The 17,668-nt window shown below is 44.4% G+C and overlaps 1 protein-coding gene across 1 annotated transcript in view; it reads left to right on the top strand.

Annotated features, from left to right (window-relative positions):
• The first annotated feature begins 13,310 nt into the window (after positions 1-13,310).
• TATDN2 (TatD DNase domain containing 2) overlaps positions 13,311-17,668 on the top strand; it is a 222,264-nt gene continuing 217,906 nt past the window's right edge. Inside the window, exons 1-2 of the mRNA XM_069207416.1 lie at positions 13,311-13,322; positions 14,118-14,975. Coding sequence (XP_069063517.1) covers positions 13,311-13,322; positions 14,118-14,975 — 870 coding nt within the window. The remainder of the gene's footprint in view (positions 13,323-14,117; positions 14,976-17,668) is intronic.

The raw sequence follows: 17,668 nt of genomic DNA, 5'->3' as shown, positions 1-17,668 counted from the left end.
GTTCGGCTTCCGTCATCAAAATAGAAAACTGTCTGTCTGTAAGTTGCTGTGAAATCCTATGTCCGTACGGTGTTCAGTTCAAGCATGAAAGGCAAACATCTTAAAAGTAGAATTCGGCTCCAAACAAAGTGAGACGTGCACGCCGAGTCCGGTAAAGGTAAAAGTGTGGCAATGGGGACTGTGATAAGCCCAGAGTGTAGAGTTCACCTCCAAAAACAGGGCGGAGTGAACGGTGAGCACTGTATCCTCTACCAGACCTTCGTTGACGGGAACAAAAACGATGATGTCCGTCGACTCACCCATATTGTCAACGAGAATTCACCCTTCGTCGACAATCCCATTGACGATGACAGCTCTGTCGATGACGACACCACCATTGACTGTGTGTAACACCAAAGAAGACACCAATGAATCCAGTAACTACCATGCCGTCGACTAAGACATCATCACAGATCAGCATCAAAATACCTGAAAAGACCTTGACTCCAGCCATAACATCTCATACTAAGGTATCACCTTTTCCTCCATCCCACCTATTGAACATGGAGGAGTCAGATGATGACAGACCCTTTGGGATTGCGCATAGCCCATCCCAGCTACTGGTGAAATGCCAGGAAGATGATTATTTTGAGGCTGAAGAAGAGCTCTATTGCCAGCAATACTATGCCCCTCCATTGAGAAGGTATCATGAGCATCATTACCCACCTCAAAGACTGCAGGAAGAGATGCAGTTACCTACTATCTTAGTCCAAGATCTGCAAGCTATGTAGCAGGATTATAGAAGGAGGTTTCCTGATTTCCATCAATCTGAGCATTAACCATTGCCACCTCCTGCCTCGACCCCCATCTACACCTCAAAGTATACCTCCACCTATAACTCCCAAGATGACGCCGTAAGTGGGGTTTTGCAGCGGGGCGCCCATCTGTTACTAGCAGCAGGGCTTGGGGTCAAGTTTCCAGGGCGGCAAGCCCTTTGGAGCTCGCAGGCAGGGCTGTGCACATTCCTGGGGGAGGAGGTGTAACACCTCTGCCCAGGAAGGGCTTTGTTTTCTGGTCCCTGAAGACAAAAGCCCTCCCCCCAGGGATCCAGAATCTTGTCTGGTGGTGGCAGTCTGGTTGTGACCAGCCACCAACCATGCCAGAGATAGTTAGCTTTGCAGTGGTCACCTCTAAGGTGGCCCTTGTGAACGTTTTGCAGTAAATCCAATACTGGTACCAGTTTGGATTTATTGTTCCGAGTTGTTTGATACCAAAGAACCCAGGGTTCAGAGTTGCCTTCATGTATTGGTGGAACTTTTACTGACCAGTGTCCAGTACATGCATTTAAAATAGGAAATAGTTGCTCTGTACACTTAAATGTCCCAGGTTTGGCAAGGACACAGTAGGGGCATATTGCTCATGCATCTATGCCCACACATGCATTATAGTGCACCCTCCCTTAAAGCTGGAAGGCCTGTCAGAGGGGTGGCTTACCTATCTTGCATGCAGTATGTAGTGGACAGGTCACACAGGCTGTGTGTCATGTCATGTTTGCATTTTAGGATTGCACCAGAACACTCAGCCTGCAATGGAAGTGCTGAGTGCACTTGATTGCAGGGTCCCTCAGGGTCACACAACCTGTGCTGCAGCCCTCAGCAGCCTACCATTAGTACCCCATACCCTGGGTACCTAAGTACCATTTACTAGGCGCTTATAGTGGCAGCTAAGGATGTTGCCAATTGTGCCAATGCATCACAACAGTTTTGGGAAAGAGGTCTGGCTAAGGAAACGTGTTTAGCAGGGGCCTTGGGCACTACAACTTTCAAACCACATCAAATATAAGGCAAAACGTGGGGGGCTAACCATGTCAAAAGACACTTCCCTACACATGTGCTCTTTTTTTGTAGTAAATAGAAAAAGATTTAGAGGAAGAGTTGCATCTCATCAGATTTCACGACAGCAAACCACTAGGTGGAAAGAAAAGGTCAGGATGCTGGCAAGTCAACAAATCTTTACACAGATACGGTTGGGTGATTGGAATATCGCAATAGGAATGGACCGTAGCAGACCAAGAAAACTGCCAGTATAATATCCTTTTTGCTTTACAATCTGAGCCCTTCACATTTCCCCAATTGCATGACGGCAGTAAAGGTGAATTGCAAATGCAAGCATGTGCCGACTTGGGTGATTTTCACAGCTCGAAAATATTTATAGGACATGCAACCATCCAACACAACGCACTTCAGCAGCATTCCTGTTAATTCTTGGAAGCTTTCTTTGGCATACTGTTTGCTTCGAGGTAGACTTTCCTCTATCCAGCACGTCCCTCTCTCTTTAGCCCGATCGTCATCCCACAGCAGAACTGTTACATCTCTGCTGGACTCAGTGGCTGTCGGCATCTTAATGATACCTTAGTGTGCAGGTGCACATAAGGGACCTACATGAATATGAATATTTTGATAATCAGTGGTGCCTCAAGTGATGAACTAGGGAGTAAAAGCTTAATCTCACACAGAGCTCTAATCTTGTCTCTGGTGGTGTTAAAGAGCAAAGAGAAAGCATGCGTATTATCCAGACACTAACTCTTCTCCCTTTCCCTCTTCTATTCTCTGCTTTTGCACAAACGTCAGGTTTATTCCTCACTTTGTTTGATTGCGTTCCTCACTTCTGTAGTGTTTGCCTGCTTTATTGCACCTTCAGAGATGTATGAAGGCAGCTCTTGCGTTCTTGGGTTTACTTACCAGTGGGTTGTGGCAGTTCTAAATCTGGAGGCTGCATTCATTTTTCTGCCAAGCAATCTCCTGTGTTAAGAAACCAGTCATCTGCGATCTTAGCCTTGATACTGTAGTTTCATGCATGTTCCTTGAATTTTCCTTCCTGGGTATCTCTTGGTTTCTTAGATTGCGCTCTGTAACCTCTCTGCCTTTCTTGGAGGTGCCTTTGTTGGAACCCCGCTGTCCCAGTTCCCTTCAAGTTTGCCGCCCACAGTCCAGTTTAGGGTATCTGATAAGTGATAGATTTATTTATGCCTGTTTTCGTAGGGATTTCACTTGATTGCTCTTTTAGTACCTGTTTTTCCGGGATACGTTGTATTGTAGCACATGCATATCTGAACTTGCATCTTCGGGTTAGTGGAATAGTGCTTAGACTCCCATGCTGATTGTACATGTAGTAGTACTTGTCCTGGGTCTCTTATGTATTTTGTTTCTTTCTGTATTGTCCCCATTGCATATTCAGCACAGATCTTTGCTGTTTGTGGTCTGTCCCCCAGAGTTGCAACAAAGCGGTATGATCGAGTAAAGACCACTGCAGCATACAGAGTTAACCTGCACAATAAATAGGCAGCCATACTCCACAACCCATCAAGCCTTCCAGCCCCTTTCCCTGATGCATGTCAGAGACCATGTTCTTGTGGCTAGTAATGTGTTATTTCAGCATGCTGGGAGGAAAGGATGTGGTCTAGGACAGTCTGAAGATCCTTAGGTGAGCCTTGTGATATGGTGCTCTTTCTAGCCCTAGGGCCAAGCCTCAGTGCTGCATCTTTTTCTGTAGTCAAGATTACATATAGCAAGTGCCTTCACTGGTGTGGATGGTCTGTTGAAAGACTTTGAGCACTGGATGACACTACCGATTGGTTGAGATAAGAAAGGCAAGCTGTTTAGGTCCCCAGAACCCAGATTCCACGGCGAATGCCCGCTCCAACAGATATTACTTGTTGATTATTTGGTTAAAGAAAGCCACGCAAAAGTTTGTCATCTAAGCTACTCCCCTGTCCAGGAATGAGAGAATAATCTTCATCGCAGCCTTCCATTACTGAGTTTACCTGCTTGATTACTAAGGGCCTGCCCTATGGACATTTGCAACTTCCCCTTACTGCATGAACATTTAGATAAAAGCAGTGTCCTGTAGCAGGAGTTTCACTGCGCCTCCATGTGGAATGGAAGCTGTCTGCACTTGATGTCTGGCAGGCTAATTGACTGTAGCGCTCCTAATTTTTTAGGTTTCGCCTGCGCAGCGCTTGCAAAGTCTTTTGTTTGTTAAAAAAAAAAATCTTTAAAGGATACTTTCATTCTTTATTCCTTATTTCGGCTAAAAGCCATAAAAGCATCCATATAAGAATATGTATATTCACACAATGGTCGTTAAAAATAAAGGGTATTTAGATTCCTCTTATTTTAAGTTCCCATTTTTTCATTTCAATGTTGCTTGAATTTACTCTTTATTGGCTGCCTGGTAGAACTTCCTGCTTTTCTGTTCTTTTGCTTTTGTGGATGCGTGGAGCGTGTCAGAAGTACACCTGGTTTTAGTGATGGGTTACTTTTTAGTGAGTTTCCTCTGGTTACTCGCCCTTTTTTTTTTTTTTTTTTTTTTTTTTTTTACATATAGAAATAATTACTTCATGCAAGAGCATGTGTTTGTTCTAGTATTGTTATGTAGTGGTAAAACACATGATGTTATTGCAGTGCTTTACACAAGCACGCTCCTTTTGAAGGGATGATTATTAGGAGTCTTTTTCTTCTGCCTAATCTAGGAATGGAGCTTGGTATCGCACCTTTGTGCTGCATGTTCTCAGGCAAATCTAGTAACCTGGAGGATACTGCACCGTGCAGACGTATGCTCAGCATAGACATTATGTAAGGGCCTGCATCAGTGCACCCTGGTGGTGTGTGTTCTACAGGGACATCTAGAAACCATTGAGGTACTGCACATGTGTGGTGCTTGCTCCTCAGGGACACCTAGTGACAGGATCCGGTAGTGCACCCTTGCGCTTGTTTTTCTACAGGGACAACTAGTAGCAAGGTGCAACACTGAACCCTTGTGGTCTGTGCTCAACAGGGATAGCTTGTGATTGTTGCAGCGCCAAGAAGCTTATTTTATACAAGTTGGCGTGCTTTGTAAGTGCATGGGATTTGAAGTAAGCACGCACTTCTTTTTTTTTTCTTTTTTTTTAAAGAAGCTTTTTGGCGATGCAACAACAATACACAGTGTTTGGAATTTCATGCCAGCTGCTCAAATAATGTATGCAGCCTCCCTTCACCACCGGCAGAAGAAACGGACCCCAAATAATCATCCTTTCAAAAGGAGCGTGCTCGTGCAAAGCACTGCAATACCTTTGTTTTTTATATTCCTAAAAAATTGCAACATCACAAATCCAATATTAGCATTGCACCTGTAAGCTCCACCAAACGTTGCAGCTCGTTTTGTTGCCGGGAAAATCAAATCTGTACACTAAAAGGCACTCAGAGCGAACCTTACAGCTTACCTGTTTAGCTATAACACAACCAAAATTATACAAATCGTGACACTGTTTTAGTAATGTGCAAGCCTCATTTACCATGCAGTTGGCAACCACATTTGCTTCTGAAGACAAGCTTCTTGAAACTGTGACAAACCCGGCGGCTGGAATGTAATCTGTTACTAAGGCTAAAATAAAGTGTGCAGCCTCTCTCAGCCTCTGCATCGGGACTGCGCTACCGTTGGCTTCATTTTTGACTGTATTACATATTAGGCGAACTAACACATAGGGGGGTCATTACGACCCTGGTGGAAGGCGGAGAACCGGCGGTAAGACAGCCAACAGGCTGGCGGTCTTACCTTGTGGAATTATGACTGCCATGGTCATCTGCTGGTTCTCTGTTCTGCCCGCTGGGCTAGAGACCTGGGTCTCCAGCCCGGCAGCCGTCACTATACCGCTGGCAGTATTTGGACCCGGCTTACCGCTGTGGATTTCCAGCGGTTTGAACCGCCATGAAATCCATGGCGGTAAACACTATCAGTGCCAGGGAATTCCTTCCCTGGCACTGATAGGGGTCTCTCCCACCCCCACCCCCTCCCCTACACCCCCTGCAACCCCCCAAAGGTGGCAGGGCCCCCCTCCCCACCCGACCCCCAACATCACACAACTCACACACACACCCGACACGCATGAAGGCACCACCAACACACACACGCACACACCCCGACATACATGCCAACATCCACACACAGTCAGACACGCATACCCACGTTGAAACATACACGCACACATCCATACAGACATACACGCACTCATTCCCAAACACGCATGACCCCCACGCACTCACACACCCCCTCTACATACTCAGACACACACCTGCATGCACGCACACAAAACACAACACCCGCCACCCCCCTCCCCTAACGGACGATCGACTTACCTGGTCCGTCCATCCTCCGGGTGGGGACGGGAGCCATGGGGGCAGCTCCGCCGACACCACACCGCCAACAGAACACCGCCACGGCGAATCACAGGACGTGATTCGCTGGGCGGTGTTCTGTTGGTGTGGCGGTGGAGGTGGCGCAACCTCCACTTCCCTGCCGCCCGCCAGTATGGCTGTTGGCGGCTCTCCGTCCGTAAGGGACGGAGAGCTGCCAACGGTCATAATAGGCCGAGCGGCAAACCGCCTGCACTGGCGGTCCTCCGCACAGCGGTCCCTCGGCGGTCTGTAAAAAAGACCGCCGAGGTCAAAATGACCCCCACAGTGTCCTGGAACAGTTGGAAAATGCAATATATTATTTAAAAGAGGAAACATTATATACACATAACACTAAAAAGACATGGGCTATTAAAAGCTTTCCATATTCCGAAACAATGCCAACATCACAAATGACATGCAATCTCCAAGCACGCTAACTTACAAAAAGAAGCTTCTTTGCTCTGGGAAAACAAGGCGTGTGGAATTTAATCTGTCACTGCTGTTAAAGTATTTAGCCTCCGTTCCCGACCAACAGAAGAAAACGGACTCCTTATAATCGTCCCTTCAAAAGGAGCGGGCTTGTGTAAAGCACTGCAAAACTTAGTATTGCAGTGCTTTACACAAGCACCCTCCCTTCGATGGGATGATTAGAAGTCCGTTCTTCTGCAGGTGGTGAAGGGAGGCTGCTTTCTTATTTTAACAGCAGTGACACATTAAATTCCAGATGCCTTGTATTCTTGTCGCAGTGCCAAGAAGCTTCTTTTTTATAAGTTATAGTGCTTGGTGATTGCATGTTATTTGTGATGTTGGCATTTTTTCGAATTATAAAAAGCTTTTAACAGTCTGTGTTTTTAGTGTTAACCATATATAATGTTTCCTCCTTTAAATAATATATTGCCTAATATGTAATACATCGAGAAATGAAGCCAGCGGTAGCGCATTACAAACTAAGAGGCGGAGAGAGGCTCCACAGTTTATTTTAGCCTTAGTAACAGATTAAATTCCAGACGCTGAATTTGTCGCAGTTCCAAGAAGCTTGTCTTTTAGAAGCAAATGTGGTTGCCAACTGCATGGTAAATGCAGCTTGCACATTACTAAACAGGTGCATGATTTGTATAATTTAGGTTCTGTTGTAGCTATACAGGTAAATTGTAAGATTAAATTAATATAACACACAACCTATTCTAACTACAGATTACAACACTTTGCTTCAATGCTATTTAAAACTAAGGGACAATATTAAACTGATTCACTCCCAGGAAAGAAAAAAAATATTAAAAGCAAAATATCTCTATAAAAAATAAACAAAGGCAAAAAATATAACATTGGCAAAACCTAAAGGCTTTGCCAATGCTTTTTTCATTTATTGTGGCACGACATATAACTCTCAGGAGTTTAACTCTTTAAAGCATTTTTTTACTAAAGAGATTGTTAGCAAACCTAGAAAGAAGCGCAGCGCAGGGTGGTTTAGCAACTCATGTAGGGAAGCCCAGCATAAGTTACTGAGAACCCTGCGAGGGGGTCACGCAGAGCATATAAAACAAGCAAGGAAGGATTACAAACAGGAAATGTTGTAGAGCGCGTAGGAGTTGGGAGGAGTCTAGATGGGTAGCCATTCTGGAGTCTGCAAAAGTAAATGATATTTCCAGGTTCTGGAAATTGATAGCAGACGACAGTGGGGACTCATCCTCCCAGCCTGGTACCTCAGTCCTCTTCGTAGTGTGGGCTGAGCACTTTGGTCGATTATATGAAGGAACATCCGTAGCCGCCTTTAGGAATCCCGATGACAGCTTGACTGCCGGGGCCGCCCCTATTAAATTTACTTTAGCTGAAACTAAAGCTGCAATAATTTATTTGAACTGGGGAAAGGCCCCGGGTCCCGACAAGATTCCTGGGGACCTATACTAGACAAGACCTGACATATGGACCCCTTACTTAAACCTAGTCTGTAACGCAGTCGCGGCAGGAGCCCCCGTCCCGCGCTCTTGGAAAGGTGCTGAGATAGTCCCCCTTTTTCAAAAAAGGTAGTCGCAGTGATCCTGCCAACTACCGTCCGATATGCTTACTTGACAACTCCCAAAAAATTTTGCGAAGCAAGTCCTGTTCCATTTGGATGAATAGATCTGAGTCTGAAGCTATCTCTGATCTACAGGCAGGGTTCAGACCCACAGTTAGCACCATAGATCAAGCCCTGAGGCTCCTAGCAGTCAAATGGAAGAATGGACCTGGGGGGGGGAACCTGCATGCGGTTTTTATTGACCTCAGAGCTGCATTTGATTTGGTGCCCAGAAATTTGCTGTGGTCGACACTATCCAATATGGGTGTTCCAAAAGGTCTTTTGAAACTCATTATTCGACTGCACGAGAATACTTATGCACAAATTAGGTGTGGTAAGGATGGTGAGTTGACAGACCCAATAGCCATTAAAAGAGGAGTCAGACAAGGATGTGGTCTAGCCCCTACCCTGTTCCTCCTATTCATAAACAATTGCATACAATATTTAGAGAATTGCACCAACGATTCGCCCAAGCTGGCTGGGAAGAAAATAGCGTGCCTGCTTTATGTGGACGACACTATCCTGTTCGCTAAATCACCGATGGGAATCCAAAATTTGGTCAATCAATTCTGTGTTTTCTGTAGAGAGTATGGGCTAGATGTTAATGTCAAGAAAACAAAACTTATGTTATTCAGTGCCTCGAGAAAGTAATCATGTGTAAAAATAGTAATGAATTCAACCCCTCTGGAAAGAGTCTTAGAGTTTGATTATCTAGGCATTAGGCTAACGGACTCGGGCAGATGGGAGGCAGCCATTCGAAAAAGGGCACTCATTATAAGCCAAAGAGGCGGGGTACTAGAACGCCAGGCTAGAGCTGTAGTGAGTCCCCTGTTGATCCCAATCTCTGAGATTTACAAAGTCCAAATCCGTGCTGCGGCCCTGTACGGAGCAGAACTCTGGGGCTCCTACAGACAACTGGATATTTTCCAAACCAAAGAAAATCATTTTCTCAGACATGTATCCAGGTTAGGGAAGGGCACACCAATGATCCCTCTCAGATTCGATCTAGGTCTAAATAGTATCAAAGACACAGCGGGACTGAGACCGCTTTTATATTGGATTCGAATATGGAAAACGGATGAACTTGAACCATTTAGGGCGGCAATAAGAGATCTCAGAACATCCCCGCAGGGTTGGGAAAAATTCCTATGGTTGAGGAAGATGAAATCCGCCTGGGATAAGTTAGGTCTCCCTCACTATTGGATGTACCCTGAGTTGATCCCTGCCAATGCTAGGCAATTGGTTAAAGGGAGGTTCTGGGGGAAAACCAACGATGAGCTTTTCCACCGCAATGGGGTAGGCCGGTTAATTGCAGGGTTTCTGTAGGTTAAACATGAACACCGGCCTGAGAATTTCATGGAACTCCCCATACCTGCACGTGCCCGCGCCTTATTCCTCCAGCTAAGATATGGCATCTTACCTGTTAACAATTTTATGGCCCGTTGGTCGACAAGTAATCCCACGACTGATAGAAACATAAACTGTCATCGATGCAAGGAATCACCTGAGCACGTGCTGTTCTTTTGCCCCCTTTATAAGAGCCCCAGAGGGAGGTGGATCATCCCTTTGTGTAAGATTTTACTTTTGCAGGACCGAGCTAATGCTTTCAGAATATGCAAATATGACCCATCTACGCTGGTAGTAAGCGCAGTCACCTAATATCTGTCTGCAGCTTTGTCCATCTGTTATAGGTTCACCCTAGCATCGGGGCTCTGAGTTGATTTGGTATATTTTTTAGCTTATGGATGGGGACTAGATTCACTTGGACAAGCCTAGCAGACTTTTAGGCTTGTGAGGTGTCATGTATTTCAATTCTGATGGGAAATTTTACCTAACCAGTGTATGGATTTTAAATATCTCAGGCTCTCTGGGGGGGCTTTAGGATATGGATTCGGGATTGCATATTTTATTCTTAACTATCATTAATCAAGGGTTCTGGTGATTTTATTTAAAAAAATGTTTTTTCTTTTTTCTTTATAGTGCAGTTTAATTGATATTGAATGCAGCCCAACATTGTGGATTAATTTATATTCTTATAGTACATCATATTGTATATTGTTGGTGTTTGAATTTCTCTTCTTCCTTTTACTAGGATTGTTTTTATGTGTAAAATTGTGGTTTTAACAGTTTTTACAGATGCATTTTTAACTTAAATTGTATGGTATTTTTGAATGATGGTCACGAGTTTTATCTTTGCTATGTATGATTGTTCTATTGTATTGCAATGGTCTAAATTTAGACCAAATAAATAATAATTAAAAAACAAACAAAAAACTCTCATGAGTTGTGTATTCAAACTACATGGTGCTCTCTGAAACATGCAATGCCGGAAATAGTGTGGTAAGCTGTCGGTTGTCATCCTTGTTATTTCCTTTACTTTTCACCTAATCCCTCCTGCTGTGCACAATCAGTCGGTTACATGCTATGCATGACTTTGGTATTCCCCTAATCGATATTGCCTCTTTGCTTTTTAACAGATAGGTTTTCTGTGCCTCCATTCTTGACGTCAAAGTGTGTCTTTTTATGTGAGGTGCCTAAATCACTTAAGTTTCATCTATTCCATTTGGAAATTGACATTAAAGTCCTGAAATTCTCTCTCCCAAATGTGCCCATGACCCCTACTGTGGATTGCATGCGGTGTAAGACCTCGGAGTATACGGAGGTGGCAGATAGGGAGCGTCTCTTGAGGGGGAAGTACACCACGGGCCTGCACAAAGGTGATGGTGAACGCTCTCTCATGTCATTGGCGGGTATAATGCAATGCTGATGTTTACATCGGCAACATCACAAATTCCTGAGTCCTTGAGACTTCCTCACTATGACGAGTTGTGAATCCTAGACACCTTTTCTGTATATTTCTATTAACCTCTATCTGTGGGCTCTGTCCTTAGCAAGCAAGTCAAAATACTTGGAAGATACTCCTCTAGTTTGGATCAATGACGCCTACTGCGAGTTTCTATCCCAAACGTTCACTCTCGAAGGAATTAAGGAGTCTTCAATTGTTGCCTGTCAAGACAGACCCCTGAGTTCGGATAGTCTGCCCATGGAGAGTTACAGGTAATTCGCTGACTTTCTTGCTGCACAACCTCGTTTTTGAAGAGTCTAGGAAACGTGGGTCCTTTCTCCAACTCTATATGAAGTCATCTTGACTGCCTTACTGAAGCTCAGAAAAACAGCTACTAACTGCCAATCATACTGTCTGCTGTCTCTCCTCAATTGTGATACCAAGATCCTTGCAAAATTAATAGGTATTTACTTGTGTTCTCTTACTCCTGGATTTGGTACACCCAGATTAAACCAAGTTCATCCCTGGTAGAGCCACTACTCAATATATACGTGCACACTGCCTTTATTCATGACCTGGAGCTCTATGTAGATGCTGCTGCCATGTTTCTAGATGCCGTAAAGGCTTTTCCTCTATATGCAGATGACGTGACGTTATATCGTTGGAAACCCAGGAAATGTCTTAATCTTTTAATTAGGGAATTTGTCCGATTTGATTACTTATCACGTGTGAATATCATAGATTGCACTTCTGGATCTATCCCAGGTTTTTTAATGCAGTGGTGTTAGGGTTATGTAAAATAACTTGGTATCTGGATTAGCAGAGACTCATGTGATGATCAGGGAGAAGTATGTAGCTTCCATCAACAAATTATCGGATCAGCTAAGGGATTCCCTCCGGTTACGACTTCTGGAATATATTGCCCTCATGAAGATGGCAGTCCTCCCGAAACAGTTACATTTCCTAATGGACTCATTTTCTACACTTGCTGATCCAAGATTGTTGAACTGGCATGTGCGGGTGGGCTGTCTACGATTAAATGGGAAGTACTTTTCAATTTAGTGGGTTCAAGACCCCCGAGTGTGAGCTTTGCTATTTATGCACACAGGCTTGCTTCGCACACTATTGGTGCAACCTTCCCCCTTAAACTTCTACATACTGCACTTGAGCTCGATAATGTAGCTCCTCTGCCTCTACAACGTTATCCCGGCTGTCAAAAACTGTAAATACCGCATTGTGCCTAGTGCATGCATACTGAAGATGGTGGGCCAAGACGTTATCAACACTTCTGGGATTCCAATGTCCTACCATCCAAGACTCCTGATGACGCATGAGCCAAGAGCCATATCCCAGCAGCGCTCTGTCTCCTGGCCTGGGGCGGCCTATGCAAAGAAGGTAGGTGAAAGACCTAGTCCCCGCATGTACCCTACTTGATGTATTCCTGTAGTATCGTATCCGCAGCACCTGTAGCCCCATCCTTCCTTCAGGAAAACTCTTATCACAAAGTCGTCCATGAAACAACTGGTAACCCTGCTTTATCGCTCAATTCGAGAGGGAGGCCCCCCCCCACTGAATGCCAGGCCAAATCTAGTTGGTAAACCAATCTGGGACAGGCAGTGCCAAATGAGCGGTGCCATTTCTGTTGTCCTCAAGCAGCAAAATACTAATTTTTCATTTTAAGTTTCTACACAGGGCATTCTACAACCCAGCCAATCTGTGCAAGTAGGATCTCCATGCACACTGTAACTTTGACTTGACGAATATGGTGCCCAAGAGGCAGATTTCCTTCACCTAGTGTAATCATGTGATCCTATAGAGTCCTTCTTGAAAAAGGTTGCATCTGCTCTGTCTTGTATAATTGTCTGGGATGATTGGCTGTGTACTTGAAATGGACCCACATGGCCTCTCTAGACATGATTTACCTTGGATTCTTTATTTCCTTATAGTGATTGTTATTATGTTTGCTGTCCCTTATAACGCATTCTGATGTATGTCCCTTTCCGGTGCTGCACTGTTAATTTTGGAATGGACTTTTGTATAACTACCAATTTATCATTAGTGACATACTGCATGGAACCAGTCCAAAAAATACATTGTGTTAGACTATTATACCGCTCCCTTTTTAATGCTGCTGGTATATATGTATTTTTGACTTAAACTTAATTAAAACATTTTTTTTTTTAAGTGCCTCCCGTCCTCTCACTTTCTACTGCTGTGTCTGCAGTTTGTCTGTGGCCCGAAGGATGTCCTCCATTTCTGCTGCTATGTCTACAGCATGTCTGTGGGTGTAAGGAAGGGGTAGTGGGTAGCCAGCACAGGGCCTCCTTGCATCTACCTGCAATTGATCGACTCTGAGCTCTTCCTACCCTTGAATGTTCGATCGGATAACTATAAAAATATTTTCCAGGAACAAAATCAGACTCCTGGTTCTTTGCCTATATTACCACTTCGCCTTTGTTGATGAATATCATCCATATCATGCAGTCTGTGATCCCAGACCACCAATCTTGTCATCACATTCCATTAAGAAACATAGCTCATCCAATGGTTTATCTCTATAATAAGGAGCATCCTCTTAAAGTGGTGTACCTAGACGTCTTGTACACAAAGAGTATCCATGGTGAAATACAGATTATGACCCCATAATCATTCTTGCATCTATTGCTAACGGTCCAGTTCGAGTCTCGTTTGTAGCATTACAATCAGTTTAAAGAAACCTCCTAATCACAGTACTAAGCATCCTACGCTTGGAGACACCTTTCTAGTGACTCTCTGTGGATTTCGTTGTTAGTCGATAAAAACCGGCTCTTCCAAATTAATATTTATCTCATGGTCTTTATCAGATCCTTTTTAACATCTCTGTTGTTTCTACCAACAAGTGTACACTATCCAGTGGTGGAGTTTGCTATAGTGATTAATCAAATTGAGAAATCAATAATAAATTGGGTATAAGTCGGCTAAGAGGCTTTTCTCTTTCGTTCATTTGTAGTTTTTAAAAGTTATTTTTTTGTTTTTCAGGAATTGATAACTGTTGAAAGTATTAGTTGCTGATTTGTCTTTGTTTTCATGTGCCCTAAAACAGAGCAATGCTGATGAAGCAGATTTGTCTATTGGAAGTGACTTTTCGGATGTAGATGATGTAATACCGTTTGCCAACTTATCTCAGGATGAGTTTATTCAAGCTAACAGCCTGGGTAAGGAATCCGTCACCCCAGTCATGTACCCACTTCCATTATATCGTAGTTCTTGGTCTGACTATGCTTATTATGGTACAAGTACCCCCCTAAATAGTTCTCTCACAGCTCGGAGCCTATTGTACAATAGCACAACTAACAAAAATGGTACGTCTAGAAACCTCACTTTGAACACAAGCATCTCAAGTAATTACAGTGCACTGTCTGATGGCTGGTGCTGTGGATTGAATTCCTTGAGTGACTCTTTGATCAGCCAGGATAACAATAGAACAATTACCGAGGAGCCTGATTCGCTTAAAACTGAAAACGGTGTGGTACACAGCCCTGATCACGACACCCATCAATCAGAGTGGCCGGATTTACCTGCCAAGCAGCCCAGGTGGATGTATGATGAATTTATTGACACCCATTGTCATTTGGACATGCTGTACAGCAAGCTTCCTTTCACAGGAACATTTGCAAAGTTTAGACAAGTATACAGCAGTACTTTTTCAAAGCAATTCCAAGGCTGCATAGCGGATTTCTGCAATCCCAGAGTCACAAAGAAGTTCCCGTGGGAAGATATGCTCCAGGAGGATATGGTTTGGGGAGCATTTGGCTGTCACCCACACTTCGCACGGTTCTACAATGACTTTCATGAAAGAGAGCTACTGCAAGCTATGAGGCACCCTAAAACTGTTGCCTTTGGGGAAATGGGCCTGGATTATTCGCACAAATGCTCAACCGAGATTACAGTTCAGCACAAGGTAAGATCTGTTCAAGTAATTTTTCTAAGATTCATTTTGCATTTGCTTGTTTCCATATGCTTTCAGGGAAATGCTGCAGTGAATGTTATCATGATATTTAAGGGTTTACCGTCATAATTTGCTGTGTTTGTTCATGATGTTGGAGGGGAAAAAGAAAAGTGTGGGGGTTGAGTCTTATCCATTTATCTGTTGATGGCTGGATCAAAGAAGCAGAATCATACCCTTTCCCCAAAACAGCTCAACAGAGCACATCTCATGGTTGCAGTCCGATTGTAAAACAACCTCTGTCCTCCACCCACACTCATTCAAGGAGTGCCATTGCTGTCCCATTTGGGGTCTTATAGTACGGGCAGGCGGTGTTTGGTGGTTTACCTGGCACTGTAGATCTTAGCCACCATATGAAAGATTTAGTGAATAGCTGAGGTTTATACATCTGACTTGCATCTGCAGTATTTGGTGAATTAGTATGGATCACATGTTAGGCTAGTGTCTCCATGGTCTGACATTCTACTCAGAGTTGGGTCCAGGCTACTGTGTGCAAAATGTTTCTACTATCTTAGAGTGCATGTTGACTTTTTTGTGCCGAAGGTGCTGTGGTATGTTTGGTTAGTGAGTTCTAGTGTTTAAAGGTTAGTGAGTATCTACAGCCCTGGCTTGCTGAATGTGTACAATGTATCTGTTATATTGGTTTGTTGGGCTAGTGTCTCCAAGGACTGATAGTTTTCTTGTGGTGACATGCATATCTTAATTGGAAGCGTCCAGAATAATATTCAGCTACAATGTGCGAGGGCCTGTGTTTAGCATTGTCTTTTCATGCAGAATAATATGGTGTTCTAATGGATGTCTCTTTATGCAGTGTCAATCTGTAGACATGTACCCAATCACATTTGGTTACTTGCACTGAAATTCAGCACCTTTGGAATCACCAGGTGTTAGAAATGGGGTCTCTAGTTGGCAGACGGTTTGCACCCTGCCCAAGTAGGGACTATCACTCTAGTCAGGATAATGGAGATACTCGCTCAGATAACCCCTGCTCACCACGTTGGTAGCTTGGCACGAGCAGTCAGGCTTATCTCAGAAGCTCCGGAGAGCAGCATCACTGATGTCACGGTGTCTGTTCTACAGTCGGTGCAGGAATCGTCAGGTTCTTGAAGTCACATGCCTTGCGGATCGAACTCCGGGCTGATGATGTCGGGGCAGCTGTGCAAAGCGGGACGATGTGACGTGCGGTGCCCACAAGTCACAGTGCAGGCAGCGGCTCGGTGACTGCATCCAGCAGCATCTGTGAGACCAGGGCTGCGGTGTGAAGCAGGGCGGTGCAACTTATCTTCCAGGGGATCCTCATCAGTAGTCATAAACATTGATAATTCCCACCCTCGTGCGGGGACCCAGGAGCATACATAAAGTGTGAAATACACACTAAAAATATATAGCATTTTTAATAGACAATTTTCATACCAAACTCATGTATACATGTGTACAACAGCAATGCAGACTATATTGATAAACTGGCTAAAATGCTTTATTTATATGGAGTTTTTTTTCTTTTTCTTTTTTCTTTTTTTTATAAAAACAGTCCCTTTCAAATTTACAAGAAGAAACAACTTTCCAAAGCCCCATAGCTGGGCCCACGGAAAGAAGCAGTAGCAACACCAGTGAAAAAAGAGAAAAAACTACATTGAAAACAATGGAGCATTATTAGCCAATAGGCTGCATGCAGGTTAACACAGCAGAACCACAAAATTTGGCACCGTGCCTTTAAGACCCTGAGCACCTCCAGTATTACCACCATGCCTCAGGGGTAAAGGAGAGGTGACAGTTGGTTCACAGTTAGGTCAGTTCTTTTTTCCGTCTTCTTCTGAGAGGAGCCTGGAACATTGAGCTCTCAATTTTTCAGTTTTTCACAGAAAAAGATTTAAAAACAGCATTTTTTCTCCCTTCACTCGACGTTTTACACCTTTGTCTGAGTTAAGGGATTTTTTTCCTGACTGGAAAATGCCTTCTCTTTTTGTGAAGTGCCCTTGCTGTGGGAAAAAGAAGGCCCAGTCTGATCCACACTCTCTCTGTATTGTGTGTTTGACTCAGAGCCACTGTCCTGACACCTGCAGACACTGCAAGAACATGTCAAAAAGGACTCTGAAGGACAAAGAGAAAATCAGGCTTCATGGTCTTCATGAGAGGCAGAAGACATCGTCCTCTTCACTTCCCAGGCAGCCAACAAGCCATTCTTAGGAGATACAGGCTAGATCGACGTCATCTGGTAGGAAGGTGACTGTCTGTTCCCCGTCGACGTCATCGATGTCTCCGTCGCATCGTCACAGATCGCCGTCAACGGCGACCCGACCGACGTCGATGAATACGACGTCGGAGGTGCATAGCCATCATAAAGGCAGATATCCATCGACGGCAACCCACCGATCGACGTCGAGCCAGCACCGCCGTGCTCATTCGCCATCTAAGACCTCACATCCCTCGACGGCACGGAAGACGATGTCGAGATCGCCTCAACGGCGAGAGCAGAGACTTCCGCCGTCAGCGGCCCATCACTCGACGGCGAGGCACACGACGTTGAGCACATCGCGTTCAAGGGACCACCGGTCACCGTCGAGGCGCTCAATGTCGAGACCTGAGCAGTCCACGGTACTCCCTTCGTCTCCACATCTTTCGATGTGGACACAGGTGTGTCCTATCTT

Source organism: Pleurodeles waltl, chromosome 9, assembly GCF_031143425.1.
Source record: "Pleurodeles waltl isolate 20211129_DDA chromosome 9, aPleWal1.hap1.20221129, whole genome shotgun sequence".
Taxonomy (NCBI): Eukaryota; Metazoa; Chordata; class Amphibia; order Caudata; family Salamandridae; genus Pleurodeles; species Pleurodeles waltl.
The sequence above is the reverse complement of the archived record's forward strand: the minus strand, read 5'-3'. Positions and strand labels throughout refer to the sequence as shown.